Source organism: Dreissena polymorpha, chromosome 9 (genome assembly GCF_020536995.1).
Source record: "Dreissena polymorpha isolate Duluth1 chromosome 9, UMN_Dpol_1.0, whole genome shotgun sequence".
In the NCBI taxonomy this organism is placed as follows: Eukaryota; Metazoa; Mollusca; class Bivalvia; order Myida; family Dreissenidae; genus Dreissena; species Dreissena polymorpha.
The window spans coordinates 72,937,323-72,955,229 of NC_068363.1; the positions used below are offsets into that span (position 1 = coordinate 72,937,323).

A 17,907-nucleotide genomic window follows, 5' to 3' on the forward strand; every position below is an offset into this window, starting at 1 on the left:
TGAACTCAACAACATTTCATTAAGGCCAACATTTTGACAAAGTTACATGAAGATTGGGCATGAAATGTGACTTCTACAGTGTTTACAAGGTTTTTCTTTTTTTTTTACCTAGTGACCTAGTTTTTGACCCAGCATATCCCAGTTTCGAACTCGATCCAGATACCATTGGGAAAAATCTTCTGACCAAGTTTCATAAAGATCCGACAATAAATGTGGCCTCTAGAGTGTTTACGAACAAATGTGGACGGACGGAGGACAGACAAAGACCGGTCACAAAAGCTCACCTGAGCAATCAGGTGAGCTAATAAAAAGTTCATCTAGATTGTATTATAAAGTTGATGTGAAATTAAAGTGTCAAAACTTTAAAAAGTGGTGAAGAAGGTCTATACTAGAACACCAAATTTTACCATAGCTGTTGTGATCTTGCTGTTTGTCTTGTTGATCATTTTCTTTCTTTTCTTCCTTTTCTTTATCCTCCTTCATTATCAAATGTTTCTTGCGCCCCTTTTTAATACCAAGTATGACCTTAGACATATTTCCTGGTTTCTTTACATCGCGCATGTGTCTGTTAAATACACAACATAAATTAAAATACCATTCGCAAGAACATGTGACTGATAAGGGCTCTAATCTGTTTTTCCTGCCAAAATAAAATTTCATTTTACCCATTTAATAAATGTATGGAACTGTGTTAGGAATACTTATCAGAGTTTGCAGTTTCTGCAGCTAGCCATTCTAAAGATCTAAGCAATAATGACTTCGCCGAAATTATAAAAAATAAAATATTTATGATCCTCTGTCAATAACCTGTATTGCTTTACCCATATTGAGCCTGCCTAAAGGCAGAGCGTCATTGTATTGGACAATCAATATTGACCAATCAGAGCACACGCTTTATGAGCGACAGCACTCGTAGGCATGCAATACCGGTAGCTAAATCATGAAGACGACTCGTGACATACATGTAATTTCCACAGAAATTTGGCCAGTTACTTAGAAGAATGAATGGCAACAGGCTGTAATCCTCGTGGAAATTGTGTATTTCATGCATTATACTGAGAAAACATTGTTTCGACTCTTAAAGCATTTTAATAAATTATTGTTGAATTCATTATGCAGTTTTTAATGTTTGTTGAAATCTCCAATGAGCATTAATAAACTTGTAAACTCACTCCAGAATGTTACTGTTAACCCTTTACCACTTAGATACTAATTTTTACAAATTTGTTGTCCCTTAGAAAGTTAAATTTAATTTAAGACCTTTCTTAAAAAATTCAAGTTTTAAAAGCTTCTTTTTTAACCTGTAGATACTGATGAGCGGCGAACAGCATAAAACCTGAACGGACTGCGAGTTACTTGCAGGCTGTTCTGGTTTATGCTTTTTGCATATAGCCATTTTCACTTTGCTTCTGAGTGGGAAAGGGTTAAATCAATTGTTATCAAAAACACACTTACGAATGTAAATATTAACATGTCGTTGACTAATTCTAGCTTCAAATAAACAGTGCTTATTTATAAAATGTTGATTCTTTGTCTCAATCAAAAGGGCACGAAAATTATGCAGCATGTAGGGCCATCTGTAAAAATTTCTGTGAAAAGCACTGAGTTTCTGTTCCACAATTAATAAAAATATTTGAGATTACCTTCCATCAAATGCATCGAGGCATGTCTGATTACAGAACTTTCCTCCCTTTACAAAGTCAGTAATAAATCCATAATCTCCGCAATTCTCACACTGCACAATCTCATCTTTGTTGCTAACTTCTGATTTCACTGAAGTAATTAAAGCATAAAGGTATGTTATTTCTTCAGTAAGCAATATGTATACATGCATATCAAAACGTGTCTTCAAAATGGTAATTTCTATTAATATAATAATAATAATGAACTATTAAACCAAGGGCTGTTTGTAAAACATGCATGCCCCCCATATGGGCTGTCAGTTGTAGTGGCAGCCATTTTGTGAAAACGTTTTTTGTCACTGTGACCTTGACCTTTGACCTAGTAACCTGAAAATCAATAGGGGTCATCTGCCAGTCATGATCAATGAACCTATGAAGTTTCATGATCCTAGGTGAAGCATTCTTGAGTTATCATCCGGAAACTATTTTACTATTTCGAGTCACTGTGAACTTAACCTTTGACATAGTGACCTGAAAATCAATAGGGGTCATCTGCCAGTCATGATCAATGAACCTATGAAGTTTCATGATCCTAGGCGTAAGCATTCTTGAGTTATCATCCGAAAACCATTTTACTATTTCGAGTCACTGTGACCTTGACCTTTGACCTAGTGACCTGAAAATCAATAGGGGTCATCTGCCAGTCATGATCAATGAACCTATGAAGTTTCATGATCCTAGGTGAAGCATTCTTGAGTTATCATCCGGAAACTATTTTACTATTTCGAGTCACTGTGAACTTAACCTTTGACATAGTGACCTGAAAATCAATAGGGGTCATCTGCCAGTCATGATCAATGTACCTATGAAGTTTCATGATCCTAGACCTACGCATTCTTGAGTTATCATCCGGAAACCATTTTACTAGTTCGAGTCACTGTGACCTTGACCTTTGACCTGAAAATCTTTAGGGGTCATCTGCCAGTCATAATCAATGTACCTATGAAGTTTCATGATCCTAGGCCTAAGTGTTCTTGAGTTATCATCTGGAAACCATCTGGTGGACGGACCGACCAACCGACTGACCGACCGACATGTGCAAAACAATATACCCCCTTTTCTTCGAAGGGGGGCATAAAAATAAAACTAGTGAACTACGTAAGAATTTGTAAAATACTAATATATATTAGCTTGCATAAAAGCTTCAATGAACAATAAAAAATTGACACATTCGAACTAACACTTGTCAAAAGAGGCCAGGGACAGATAAATAGTCACAAATAAAATTACAATATTTACTCATACGTTATTGCATTATATAAAACATAATATAAGGACTTCAAATTTCCCTATACAAGAAATTTATAATAAATGAAATGTTTAAATTAACCAGAACTAGAAATGGTGCGGCAGAGGCCAACGCGTATCCCCACGCCGCATGTTTGACCCAGGGGCGCCCCAGGGTTGGTAATGGGGCCATGCATAGTTGAGATTGACCATATTGTCATAAGAGATGTTCAGTATCAATTTGAAGTAAATCGGTGTAGAAATGAAGAAGTTAATGAACAAGAGCTGTCAGAGAAGCGCGCTTGACTATTCGAGTGCTTGACAGTATAACGTAAGCCATCATGGGGAAATTGTTCATATTCAATAATTTATTAGACAATCTTTCAAAAATAAAAAAAGGAAAAAAAAAAATCTTTTTTTTGGGGGGGGGGGGGGGTAGGGGGGGGGATGAGAGGGGGGTAAAATGTGGGGTGGGGTAATTTATTAGATGATGTTTAAAAAAAAAAATGGGGGGGGGGTAGGGGGTGAGAGGGGGGTATAATGTGGGGTGTGGTAATTTATTAGATGATGTTTAAAAAAAAAATTGGGGGGGGGGGAGGTGGGGGGGGGGAGAGATTCTGGGAAGGGGCGTGGGGTATTGTTTGGGTGGAATCCATTGTGGTATTCAGGTAAGTGTTGTTTTGTCAAAGTAATAATAAAATGTGATCATAAATAAAGAAGTTATGGCAATTTAAGCAAAATGTTCGATTATCTAAGTGTAAAAGGGGCCATAATTATGTCAAAATGCTTGATACAGTGGTCTGCTCTTGTTGATAGGTTGGGGTCATGTTGGTAAACAAGTATACAACATATAAAAGCAATATGTCAAAGGATATAGGAAATATTTGGGGTAGTACGCAAACTTTAACAAAGATTTATCAATAATATGCATATTCTAAGTATAAAAGGGGCAATAATTATGACAAAATGCTTGATAGAGTTGTCTGCTCTTGTTTATAGGTTGGGGTAATGTTGGTTAACAAGTATGCAAATATGAAAGCAATATGTCAAGGGACAAAGAAAATAGTTGGGGTAGTACGCAAACTTTAACATTTGCTGCATATTCTAAGTGGAAAAGGGGCCATAATTATGACAAAATGCTTGATAGAGTTGTCTGCTCTTGTTTATAGGTTGGGGTCATGTTGGTAAACAAGTATGCAAAATATGAAAGCAATATGTCAATGGACAAAGAAAATATTTGGGGTAGTACGAAAACTTTAACATTTGCACGCTAACGCAGACGCTAACGGTAACGCTACACCCGCCGGGGTGAGTAGGATAGCTCCACTTTATATATTTCATACAAAATAGTCAAGCTAAAAATAACCTAAAAACAAGACTATTGCCAAGCAATATAATTATGTTCCCTACAGGCTCCATCATTGTCAGAAATATATTATTTTTAGATGGTCGCTTAGCGACCGTCTAAGGTGGTTAGTCTAAAATTCAGGTCGATACGCCTTAGCTACTAGGAGCCCAATACCCGCTTCCTACGCGTATCAGGGCGAGAAAGAGTTGTATAATTTATGCAAGAGGTTTGAGTTCTCCAATTATATTCATTCACAAATGGAAACATGATATTAATATCGTGTTAAATGCAATAGTTTCGAACGGTGCTTTTATAGATAAGAATCAATAAACAATGATCGTATTGTACGTGTCGCGGAGGAGATTGTTTATGAATGAATAAAATAGTCCACTTTCTGCAGCGTCTTCATGACGTAGTATTTTTGCTCAGTCCATTCATAATATGAGGCTATTAATAGATGTGCCTGTCGATAAACAAAGGAAAGTCCACGGGCGATAACAACGCAATAGGTTACGCTCTCACATACACCTCAATGACGTAGTATTCATAAATTGAGGCTATTAATAGATTCGGGAAAAAGTTAACGCTTATTTATATTCTCAATTTATAAAACATTGAACATAAGTTCAACAATAACTTCAGCGATACGATAGACAAAAACAAAAAAATGTTTCATAATCGCTTTACCCGAATATAACAAACAATTTATAATAATAATACGAATGACCTGTTTCGTAACCTTGTTCATGCTACTACAGCCGGTATTTCTGGAAAACGTTCTTTGGTTCTCAACAGATAGCGGCGATCTTTTGTATTTACGGGTGCTAGCAACGCAATAGTAGAAGGTTAGTAGAAGGTTTAGCTTGTTTTTATTCACAGTTCTCAATACATAGACAGTTGGATATGAGTTCATCAATTACTACAGGCATACTATAGGCAACCTCGAAAATGCTTTATAATCGCTAAAACCGAAAACAACTAAATATATTATATTAAATATATTTATAACAATAAATATCATTTAAAAATGAAGTCGGCGTATACGCTGACTTTGAAATAAAGTTTGCAATTTACTTTTCTAAATAAATAAATACTATTAAACAAAAGTTAAACTATTGTGTTGTGTTTTTCACTTGTAAGTTGCATATTCACCGCATGAAATGTGTGTTAGCATTGTCAAACCACACATTAGTGTGAGTAGATAAAAAATATACTACGGGAGAGCACTTCATATGTGTCCTCATATGCCTTGTTATGAGTATCTTTCTTCACTATTGAAATATATCGTATGTTGATATTTGATTTAAACACAGTTTTCTTTCGACACATTTATATCACACGTCAATAGCGCCGTCATGCGAAAATGGGTCTTATGCGTTTCGGCAAGCGTTTGTTAAACCCAACATGTGCTTTTGCGCAGACAGGCCATAGGCCATGCTGTTCGCTATAAAATCACTCAATATGTTATGTTTCTCCTTACCAGAAGGAGAGATAGCTGAGTGGGCTATTTATATGATGGGCCCATTTTCGCATGACGAGGGTCATTACAAATCTCATTGCAAATTGAAAATGCCACATTTAAGAACAATGCTTTTTGATACAAAATTGAATTCAAAATAGCAAACTTGTTAATAATGGCAGCCTATCCACACATTAAGGAATGATTTCCAGACGTGCTGACCAAGTATGGCAAACATTGGGGTATGATAATTAAACGATTTTCTCTTATCGTGACACTATACTATTTCGCTAATGATAGTTTTCTCATCTTGGAGGCGAAAGTGAAATTCTGCGAGATGGATTGTAACGCGTAATTGTAACAGGGCCACAATTTGTGTCATTTGAGCATACAGAGAATAGTCCGCAGGGCTCCCCCTGGCCCAAAAATTTCTGTAGCCAACATTTTAGCCAAATGGATTTTTTTGTAGCCAAATTTTAGAAACTGTAGCCAAAGTATTAGCAAAGCATTCGGAACCGCCTGTTGTAAGTATAGGCTACAGTAGTGTAAAAGAAGAAACTAAACAAAGAAGCTTTAATATGTTTATTACTATAATCATCATGTGTGCATAACAAAAGAAACACAGTTGTGCATCAAAGTACACATTAGTCATAGCCGACACTACAGCCGCTTCACTTTTGGATATTGCTGCAGCCTGCGCATTTGTCATGGATGTTTTCAGACTAGACGCTTGTGAGGCCTCTTTGTGATCTGAAATAAACAAAATCAAATATGCTAAATTTCAAAGCAAAAAGCTGATTTTGAAAAGTGTCAATATATATTTATTATGAACATAAATTATTATTGTTATTTTTAATATACTATTAATCATATAAAAAATATTCATGTTTATACATTTTAATATTAATGATTGTCATTCTTTTTTATTACATTTAGATTTTTCGTGTTTTGAAATGTTGTCTTTTTTCAACATACTACACCCAGAAGTGAATGAATTTGATTTTTGAAACTGTATGCATATTTTGCAATACATCGTTTTTGATTTTGCATTTTAATCTAACCACATGAATTCCTAAAGCCAAACATCTTTAAATGATCTATTATCAGATTTCGTTTTTTTTGAGACCGGGTCCAAAGGACGCTTATTGCCTATGGTCGCCATTATGGCAGTCACAATTTCCGACACCTTCGCCGTAAATGTCAAGGGTTTTATACCCCTTCATCTATCGTCATTCACAATTGTAACGCATTAAGCCTTTAATCATTACAAACATTACGAACTTCTCGAAATTAAAATCAATTATTAACTTCTTTACTTACGTTCATTATGTGACTAAGTTGATAATCCGCTAACGGCTTTACTCAAATTGATTGAAATCGGCAGCAATTTTTAATCAGATGTTATTGTTTATTTAAGCTGATAAGATCGACGGTTACACCAGTCAGTTTCCTTTGTCTCGATATCTGGTTTCTGACAGGTGTTAATGCAGATTGCGAATCAATTTTGCGGGTCAATAATACGGCGATGTATTGAAGCACAGTCTAAAGCTGAAAGAGTTTACTATCTGGAATGGCATTTGTCAGGAAAATAATTGTTTGGCAAAAACGTCCAGCGAACAATTTCTTTCCTGACAAAAATCGTTCGCCGTACGTTTTCGCCAAACGATTATTTTATTCGCCGAATTTGCTAAATTTTCGCCATTGGCGAATCTGGCGAACGGCAGCGGAAGCCCTGAGTCCGGAATTCCTTACACTGAACAGTGCTACATCCTTTGAATTGAGCACATACGCAGTGATGTAGCAAAAATTCAGAGGTTGTATCTCGAATCAGCTTATTAAATATTCGAAAATATTCATGCGTGTCTGTTGGCGTTATGTAAAAGTAACTAAGATGAAAACTGAGTAAAACAGCTACGCCTAAAAGCGCATTAGTGCTCTATACCTATGTTTATGTCAGCGTTGTTGACACTGTGTGAACTGCTCGGGTAACAAGTAAAGCATAAACAGCAATGTTTATATACTTTAATTCCTCCATATACAAGATACGAAGATTATTGTATATTTTGAATTTGTATATGGTGTCAAAAATCAAAAGTTTTGTACACGGAACTTTCATTATGAATTTATATTCTTGGTGAGATAGTTATTTGATATTAGAAAAAATATTCCTTTAATATGATGGTGACTGCAAATTTTCTTTATATTATGTTCTCATTACCATTTTCATCATACTTTCTATCGGCTAAAACACGGTATTGGTGCTCATAAGGGAATTTTCATGTTATATGCATGAAAAAGAAAAAGTAAACACGATAAGAATAAATATTAAAGATTGGTAAGCCTGGCATATACCTCTCTTACTTTCCTGAAAATTTCAAGAGATTTGTGTAGCCCATTCTTGAGATATGCATGGAAACAAGCTCTAAAAATGGCCATTTTTGAGCGTTATGCAGTCTCACTCGAAAAAAGCTTGAATATAAAATAGAGAATTCTCGAAATATCATACTGAAATTGTGCATTTATTGGTCTGGTTTTATTCAGAATTCTATCCTGCAAATGTTGCTTCTTGAATTAAAGAAATCGGTAAAATATTATGGATTTTATAAACAAAATACCCTCAGTAGAAGTTTTGTTTCAACACTGAAATTCAAACATTAATCTGTTGTTATATGCCAACATTGTGTACAAAATGACATTAATTATAACTTTTATTGACATCTAGAACTCGACTGTATATTATAATAAGTAGTTAAACCATTTAAATCACATTTCTAGCAAAGATATTCGAATGAGAGCTTGTTCTTTGTCAAACTTTCCAGTTCTAAATTTTGTAGTGTCTGTAACCTTTACAAGTTTATATGGCAATAATTTTGTTGTTTCATTATGGAAAAGTATAAATCCTACATTGGCTCATGTGTCTCCATGTGATGTCCAAGTTGGCCAAAATTGGTGGTGCTGTATTGTACCATTAAAAAACAGCAACTCAATAAAAAAGTTACAGACACTACAAAAATGTGTAAAAAATGAAGGAAAACAATCCCTGTTCTATTTCTCATAAATATTTTGTTTTACTCATGAGAAACTTCTATCTTTTATGTTGGAATGTTACATCATACATTGTGCAATAGATTAATGTGCAAAAAAAGGTAAAGCAAGACCTCTTGGGATGAAATATTGTAAGCATTCTTGTGGAATTATTTTATGAACAATTTATTTAGGAACAATATAACCTGATTTTCTTTTTCTAAAATGATTTATCTAAATATGTCTGTGTTCTTTACGATGATACAACCCTTTAATATGGAGAGAAGACAAGAGCAAACCTCTTGTAATGACTCAGGTATGTATCTACCATTTTGATTATGCTACGCTATAATTCGTAGTGTCTGTAACCACTAACTTCCTTCTGTAAGCCTTAAACCTTTTTTGTTATATGTGAGTAAAATGAAACAAAATTATATTTTGTATTACATTGCTGATGTCTAAGGTGCATTATTTAGACATTTTCTGTCTGAAATTTGAAATATTTATCATTATAATGTAAATAAATTGTCTTCATAGTGTAGCTTTCTATAAACTGGCATTTTTTCAATTATCTCCTAGAATATGCAATTGGAAACATAGTTTTTTTGCATTAAATATCATGAGAACAGTAAATCCAAACAAAACCATTTGAGAATTTACTGAGATCAGACACAATATCAAACAGTTTGTTTTGATGGTCATATGGTTACAGACTCTACAATGCCTACACATTTAACTTATTATTGTTCATGCTATCAAAGAGCATATGAAATCATTTTTAAAGCTAAGGTGATGAGTTTTAACCATGTTTGAAGTAACTTCTGTTTTTTACTTTGATCCAAATGGCTGCATTTAATCATTTCCTTTGCTTATGAATGGATCAATGAAGACATGCGCACTGTATGCTGTACACTACATGTATATAAATTTACATTCTTATACTTTAATTAGTAGCAGAAACTTTGAAGAAAGGAAAATGAATTTTGTTTCCGTTCTTGTTTCAGGAAGCAAAGATAAATCAAGCAAAAAAGAAAAGATATAGAGGATATTTGTTGGATTCGGTGGATTATCGATTTTAATTCACGAGTGATCATATAAAATAATATTTTCGCCACGAGTGAAAATATATTTTTTCTATGATCACAAGTGAATTAAAATCGATATTCCACAGAATCCAACAAATTTTCTTTTTATTTTATGCTTTTTTTTACAGTTTATATACATTTTTAAAGAGTTTAACTAAAGAATTATGCTGCGATAATGACGTCATTTCGTAAAACAATGACGTCATTTCACTGATAATTTTCACTGTTTGAAACAGTGGAATGATCAGTTTTAATTCACTGATATTTCTCTATAAACCACCGGAAAGCATAAAATAAAAAATAACACTAGGTTTGGCTGCTTGAAGGTTAAGCATTGGGAGAACAAACAAAAATATGAGAAGCTAAAATACAACTATGATGCCTTCGTAGCTGCTAGGCTAGAGCAAAAGAATGGAATCAAAGGACATTTTAGTGTTTGCTTTGGAACAGAAATCAGATTGAAATACATTTATTCTGAAAGTTAAGCAAATTTGGCCTGGAAGAGATGACTGTTTACAGGAATCAATAGATGTCATCTTGTTTATAGCGCACAAGATCCGGAGATATTATTGAAAGTGGACTTCGCAAATTCAAATTCAGTGCAAACATTACTTAAAGCTTAAACTTCTCTGTGATTATCTTGATAGCTAGAGTAACAAAGGGTTATAAATACATCACTGATTTGCTGCTTGCGAAATTACTTTTTTTTTACACTGAAATGTTTGGAAAGTTTTCTGCACATTATTTGGTAATGCTTATTACTGCATAATGAAATTCTAGATTATATTAATTTGAAACTCTATACAGGTGTGCCAATTCATATGAGATGCCAAACTCATAATGTCAGATTAGTCTTCTTTGACTTGTATGTGCCCAGCACTGAGAATTGTCAAGCTACACGTCTCCTGGACAGCTATTGTTACCCCATGTGTAGTGTCTGTAACCAACTCAGATCATGTACACAAAAAATGTGTTTTAACTAAAATTCTAACAGATCAAAAATCATTTGATATAATGTTCAAGTCACTGTTTTTATGTAAACTTGCTTTTATAGTGCATTTTTTAATGCTTTATGCCATTCTGCAACTGTTTTTGGAATCATATATTTTGGTAGTGTCTGTAATCAAACTTATGAGCATGCAATTCTACCTTTTATGAAAACTTATGCTTTTTCAAACCAATTGTTTTGATTTATTTTGTTTGAATATACTTCCTGGTTTCAGACAAATGCCTAATTAGCTATCTTGTGGGTCTATAATAAAAGTTATAGAAAAGTTTCTTGCTTGGTTCTCTTTTGGTCTGATACCTGATTAATTAATGCTTTGATTTAGTAATCACTTTTGGTTTTTTGCTTTATTTCAACAGTTTATAACCTGTAGTTGATGTTAAAGTGAAAATATCTGAAGTTTTGAAGTTCTGCTATGTTTTTCTTGCATGTTATATGACTAGTGTAGTGTCTGTAACTTGTATTATACCATAGGATGAAAATGTTAGATAAAAAAATAATGCATGCATGATCAAATAAAATTCAACTTGATTTGAGTAGGGGATGCCTTGAGCTTTAAAAATAACACCAAGGAAATGCTGTATCTACAATTTCAATTTTTTAGGTGAGTGAGACTACTATGAGCACCAATACCGTGTTTAAGCCGTATGCTTTCAGAACGTCCAAAAAGCATGTTGTTTTTATTTTATCTAAGTTATTTCTATGAAATAATAAGGATGATAAAAAGTGCAAAAAAAAACTCGACCCGTGCGCTATGACACACACTTTATAAAGTTGAATGGCGTGTGTTCATTTCAAACTTGCGATTGATTTTGAAAAATGAATTGCGTGTTAAATTATGCAATAGCGAACATCTTCAGTGCCTTCAGCGCTTTGATTTTATATTTGTGTCCATAGCAGACATAATTTTTGACGCTGGAACAAAATTAAATGACATGCATAATGTCCATATAGCCATCTATCCATTTTTCAAGTTTCATGAAAAAATATTAAGAACTTTAAAAATTATCGCAGGATCCAGAAAAGTGTGAGACTCACGGACGGAAGGACTGACTGACACACAGAGCGCAAACCATAAGTCCCCTCCGGTGAAACCGGTAGGGGACAATAAAAATAAGTGAAAATCTCTGACCCGGCCCCACCCCATATAACCTTTGACCCTGGGGTCAGATCAAAATTCCTAATAGTGCACTGTTGCACATATGCCCATAACTACCATGTGTGTAAGTTTCCAGGTTCTAGTGCTAATAGTGTAGAGAATGTGGCCAAGACGGACGGACGGACAGACGATGGAGATAACCACATAATAGATTTTAAAATCTAAATGCGGACCCTAAGTTCAAGGTCACAGGGGTCAACCAGAGCTGTCTCCATAGGATGACATATGCCCCCAATAAACACTTTGATAGAAGTTATTGAAATGCACTAAGTGAGCCCGTGACCTAGTTTTTGACCCGGCATGACCCATATTCGAACCTGACCTAGATATTGTCTAGATAAAACTTCTGACCAAGTTTGGTAAAGATCGGATGAAAACTATTTGAATTAGAAAGCGGACACGAAAAGCGTGACAGACCGACGGACAGTGCGAAAACTATATACCCCCTAATCTTCAAAAGGGGGCATAAAAATTGTATGCGCATGGAAAGGTCTTGTCCAGATACACATGCGTACCAAATATGAAAGCAATATCTGAAGGGACACAGACGTTATGAGCTTTTTTTGAATCGCGGTCGCAGATTTCAAAACCTGAACACGGACCCAAAGTTCAAAAATTGTATGCGCATTGATAGGTGTTGTCCAGATACACATGCGTACCAATTATTTAAGCAATACAAGGGACTCAGTAGGTATATGAGCCTATTTCAAATCGCGATTGCAGATTTCAAAACCTGAACCCTGACCTCAAGTTTAAGGTCACAGCGGTCAAAAATTGTATGCGCATTGAAAGATGTTGTCCAGATACACATGCATACCAAATATAAAAGCAATATTTGAAGGGGCATGGTAGTTATGAGCCTTTTCTGAATCGCCATCACAGATTTTTAAACCTGAATGCTGCCCTCAAGTTCAAGGTCACAGGGGTAAAAAAAGTGTATGCACATGCAATATCCGAAAAGAGACACAGTAGTTATGAGCCTTTCTCGAATCGCAGTCGCAGGAAAATCTCTGACCTGGCCCCACCCCAATAACTTTAGACTCAGGGGTCAGATAAAAATTCCAAATAGTGCACCTTCGCACATATGCTCATAGCTACCATGTGTGTAAGTTTCAAGGTTCTAGTGCTAATAGTGTAGGAGATAGTGGCAAGGATGGACGGACGGCGGAGATAACCACATTATCCAAACTTTTTCTCCGAAAAAGCGTGGGGATAAAAATTTACATTTCAAGTTGCAAACAGAAACATTGACTCAAGTACTGGTCAATTTTGGACCATGTTTTTACATTTAAAATTATCATCTGCAAAAAGAAACATTCAAAGAGTGTACATTTCAGACAATTTACAATTGCATATGTGTTTTGAACACATAAAACATTTATTGGGAATTTTGACCATAGTTGACCATTTACAACAATGCCTTACCTGGTGTGCTACCAGCTGTGTGTTTTCCCTTGGGCACAATGTGCTCCTCCTTAGTCTCTGTGCGAGAGATCTCCATGTTTGAGGTCTCCATGGACTCCTGTTCCTCACTGGTGTCCAATGTCTCATCACACTCCAGCGAGTCTGTCACCTCATCGTGAACCTCAACCTATATATCCAGTAATTGTAGACCTAGGTTTCATACAGGTCAGCTTCTAGCATTTTCTTAGTTTCAATTTATCATAAGAAGTAACACTTTATGAAATTGCAAAGAACTAAAATTTACATGATAACTAACAATTACCAAACAGGAAAAAACTTAAAATAGGTTTATTATAGGTTTATAATTTTTTCAGAGGTAAGGGATGGGACCAAGGATCCAAGATTTTATCTTTGGCTTGAACATTTAAAAACAATTGCCTGAGCATTAAAAATTATGATGCAGGGCTATAGATAACAAGCGTATTTGCGTTATTACGCAATTAAAATAACCAAAAACGTAATTAAATTCAAAATAAAGCGTACAAACACGCAAATACAAATTTAATAACGTAATTCCCTTAAAAAACCTTGAATCACGAAACACAATTCTTACAAACACCGGGCATATTTTTTAGAATGGTTATTTTCCAAAATGTACCGGATAGTTTATATGCCGTCCTATGAAGAAAAAAGGCAGTCTTTTCAGCGGTTATCAATCTTTGGGGTATTATTGCAATTAACCCGTCCGATTTCTACTTTCATTTTCAAGGTAATCAACTCAAAATGACCCGAAAACGGGGTGCATCGCTTTGAACAGCCATAACTTCATTAATTGTGCAGCAATTTTCACAAACTCGGTCTTATTCAACGCAAAAATGAATGAACTTTGATCATGAATTCAGTAATTGTTTGTTGTTATGTACAGGTACCTTTTTGAATTCGATTTGTATAAATAATATAGTAACCTTAGTAGAATTTTATTATATTATATATGTCATTCCCTAAATTACCCAATTGAGTTAAAAAAAACCGGGGTTGAAAAACCCAATTAAGCTCAAAAGTAGGGGGTGAAATTTTTTGCCAAAACTCTATTGAATTTACAAAAACCCTATTGTTGTCAAAAACAGGGGGTGAATAACTCGATATACCCCAAAAGTTATCTATAGCCCTGATGATACAATGAAAAGGGTGTAATTGGCTTACATTTACAAAGCAGTTTTCAGGATCTGCATCAGTCTCCTCTTGTTGATGGTTTTTACCATCATCTTTATCTGTAATACTATCGTTGGAATGTTCATTTTCTGCATCTGTTTTGTTTGAAGCTGCCTCTAGTCTTGTATTGGCATTAATATTATCATGCCCCCCATCAATATCGTCGACCTCATTGACCTTTTCTGTTCCATCGTTTTTCTCTTTCTCAGTTACATTAGCTTTCTGCACTGGCTGAGGTGCTTGTTTTCCATTACTACTTGCATCACTACTTTGGCTATTACCATTGTTCTTTTGTGGTGTTTTTCCATTCAATGATTTAGCTTTAATTTCAGCACTTTCATTCTTTGATTCTGCAGCAACCTTTTCTGCAGTTTTACCGTTAGAATTCTTAGAATCTTTAGGATTAGCTACAGGAGTATTTTTAAAATTTGGATTTAATTGTGGTGACTGTTTAACAAGTTCCCAGCTTTTCTGTGCTGGAAGCACACTTGTTTTTCCATTGCCTTTGGAAGGACTCACACCAATTAGCTTAGCTGTTGCCGCAGGTGACCCAGACGTTGCTGCTATGGTTACTGACTGAACAGATGAATTTGGCCGAGTTGTTGTTATCAAGGTCTTACCTTTCAGTAACGGTTGTGCATGCGTTTTGATTAAGATCTGTTTGGTATCTGATGAGGCCTGTGTTGTATTCATTTGCGATGGAACTGGCCATGAGATTTTAGCAGGACCAGAAGGCAACATTATTTGAGCCTCGGCCATTGTGACCTGGCCCTTGTTAATTTTGGTGTCTGTTTTTACCAGCTGTGTCATTACTGGGTTGGAGCCAGGCACACCTGGAACTATAGTAAACTGTTTGTTGCTGATTAAAACATTGCCTTTATTTATTTTTGCAGCCGGTCTAGTAACCACAACCCCAGTTGGTGTAGTTATGACCTGTCCACCTGCTAGGTTCCCAAACATTTTATTTCCAGTAATATATGTCTTTGATGTAACAGTAGAAGGACCAGAATATATCGTTTTTTGAACACTTGCCACGTTAGAACCCATTGTAGTAAAAATCACTTTTGGTGGAATGGTTGATGTAACAGGCAGACTAGCTTTATGAGTGTTTGAAACCTTTACAGCACTTTCATTGCCAACTGATGGAACTATTTTAGAAGTACTTGACAACTGTGCAGCCCCGCCATTATCATTTATATTACTGGTACTATTAAGTAAGGACCTTGTGGTCGTCTCAGGTAAACTGATATTCACATTCACAAGGGACACTTTGGACGTGTCCAATAATGATTTCCCAGGCGTGTTCCATGCAGGCATAGTAAAGCTGATTTGAGTTGTGACAGGTACCCCTTTGATTGGCTCACCCACTGACGTCACTATAGAAAAAGGCTTCTGGCCTGCACTGGGGTTAACAAGAGAGACTGGTTTAGCTGTTGTTGGGGCAGGACTGGTCTTTGCAGGTAAAGTGATGACCTGAGGAACTGGAAACCTTGGGGAGGAGGCTGGGGACTGCCCACATGGGGACTTGGATGGGATGAGAGTAGGAGATGCAAACTGTAAAGTCACTGCTTTCCCATCTGTGGTTGTCCAAACACTAGATAGATGCTGAAAAAAATTAAGGGGCCAATTTCCCAAAGATTAATGCCAATACTTTAAAATATATTTTTAAGCATTAAAACACGTTAAAAATTGTAATTTGTAGCAAAAATTAGCAGGTCAATATATTGTCTTTTTGAAGTTATTTACTTCAGTGCACATTAAAACTTATTGAGATTGAGATACCATTAAATGATAAATGGCTAAATAACTAATGTCGAACAACGTTATACCGTTATTTAATCAAGAATGACTTACTTAGATTAAGTACATGATAGTACCGTCCGGTATTTAAAATGGGACAATTAAAAAAGCATTGTAAATTCTCATAAGATAGGTTAATTAAACCATTTTGTCATTTGATTATTTACAAGTACCTTTGTAGTATCGCTCTGTGAGTTCGGAATCAGCAAGGTGGGTCGTATATTGCCAGAAGTTACCACGGCTACTGGTTTCTGGTGAGACTGAACTTTTACTTGAGCACCTTGTATTTGTTGGAAGTAAAGTTTTTAACATATAAATGTGTACAAGAACATGGTTTAAAAGTCATGTAATCATTTGTTTTTAATTAAACAGACCTATTGTCAAAATTTGTGTCAAAGATTTAAAGATAAAGGAAATTTAACCTGATGTTCAAACAAGCAAAATTATACATAAGAGTAAGAAGTTTACTTCATTTCATAACTCAACAATAGTCATCTGTTTGAATCACCATCAATCAAAATGGACAAATTTAATGATCGTTACATTTATTGCATTAAAAATGATTTTCATCCGTTACATGAACAATACATGTATCACCAACCGATGATTTAATTATTATTACAGTTATTCCAATATTCAAGGTTGTTTTATGTAAATACATTTATTGACATTTTATAAAAACTTGAACATATGATAATAAAGTAATTATGCCATAAGGCATAAATAAGCTCTATGCATTATTGTATAATAAATAATACATATTATCTACATAAATGTTTTTACCAATAATTAATTTTTTATTTGAAACAACAAATGACTTACTGTTGCAATAAAATATGTGTGTCAAATAAAGTTCAGTTTGAGATCATTCAAAAAGTATGCGAGCAATATTCAGTGCTCCAGCTAGCAATAAATTATTTATACCACAAAAAAGTGTTTATACATAAATAAACTTTGTTGAATCAAATCTTATAATTAGCATAGTTTTTTTCGAAGGTTTGGTTATCAATTAGTATTACACTGCCAATTATGTTTTGCCACCAGCATTGGTACAGTAGTTTTAAGGTTAATTGCACAAAATGTAGTTGTCATGTAACAGTGTTATTTATATTTTTGATTACTTTCATTTTATTACAGTGCTCTTTTATGACAGTAATTATTGCTTTTGCAAGAAGGGAATCATTGGTAAAGAATTTCTCACCAGTAGAGTCAGTCTCTACAGAAAACTGGGGTCCTAGATTTAGACCAGTCACAGGAACTGGGATTGAGGCCAGGCTGGGGGGTGCTGTGCCATCGTTGTCAGTTTTTAATCTCTTTGCTGGGGGTTCATCACCAACGCTACCTGTGTCACTCATCTTGACTTCTAGGGACAAACACATTTAATCAGAGAAATTTTTTCGTCTTTAACTTTTATATTAAAATACCATCAAAATAAAATAACATTAAACCATCATTAACCATCTAACTTTCATTAAATTTAATTCTGCAATGAATAATTTAC

At 34.9% G+C, this 17,907-nt stretch overlaps 1 protein-coding gene across 3 annotated transcripts in view; it reads right to left on the reverse strand.

The window, feature by feature from the left end:
- The window catches only part of LOC127844401 (uncharacterized), a 53,042-nt gene that overhangs the window by 34,366 nt on the left and 769 nt on the right, over nt 1-17,907 (reverse strand). For all 3 annotated transcript variants that reach the window (XM_052374546.1, XM_052374547.1, XM_052374548.1), the window contains exons 2-7: nt 17,608-17,769; nt 16,580-16,686; nt 14,598-16,211; nt 13,416-13,581; nt 1,644-1,773; nt 408-565 (exon numbers count right to left, since the gene is read on the reverse strand). In XM_052374546.1, the coding sequence (XP_052230506.1) occupies nt 408-565; nt 1,644-1,773; nt 13,416-13,581; nt 14,598-16,211; nt 16,580-16,686; nt 17,608-17,761 (2,329 nt within the window). In that variant the 5' untranslated portion in view covers nt 17,762-17,769. The remainder of the gene's footprint in view (nt 1-407; nt 566-1,643; nt 1,774-13,415; nt 13,582-14,597; nt 16,212-16,579; nt 16,687-17,607; nt 17,770-17,907) is intronic.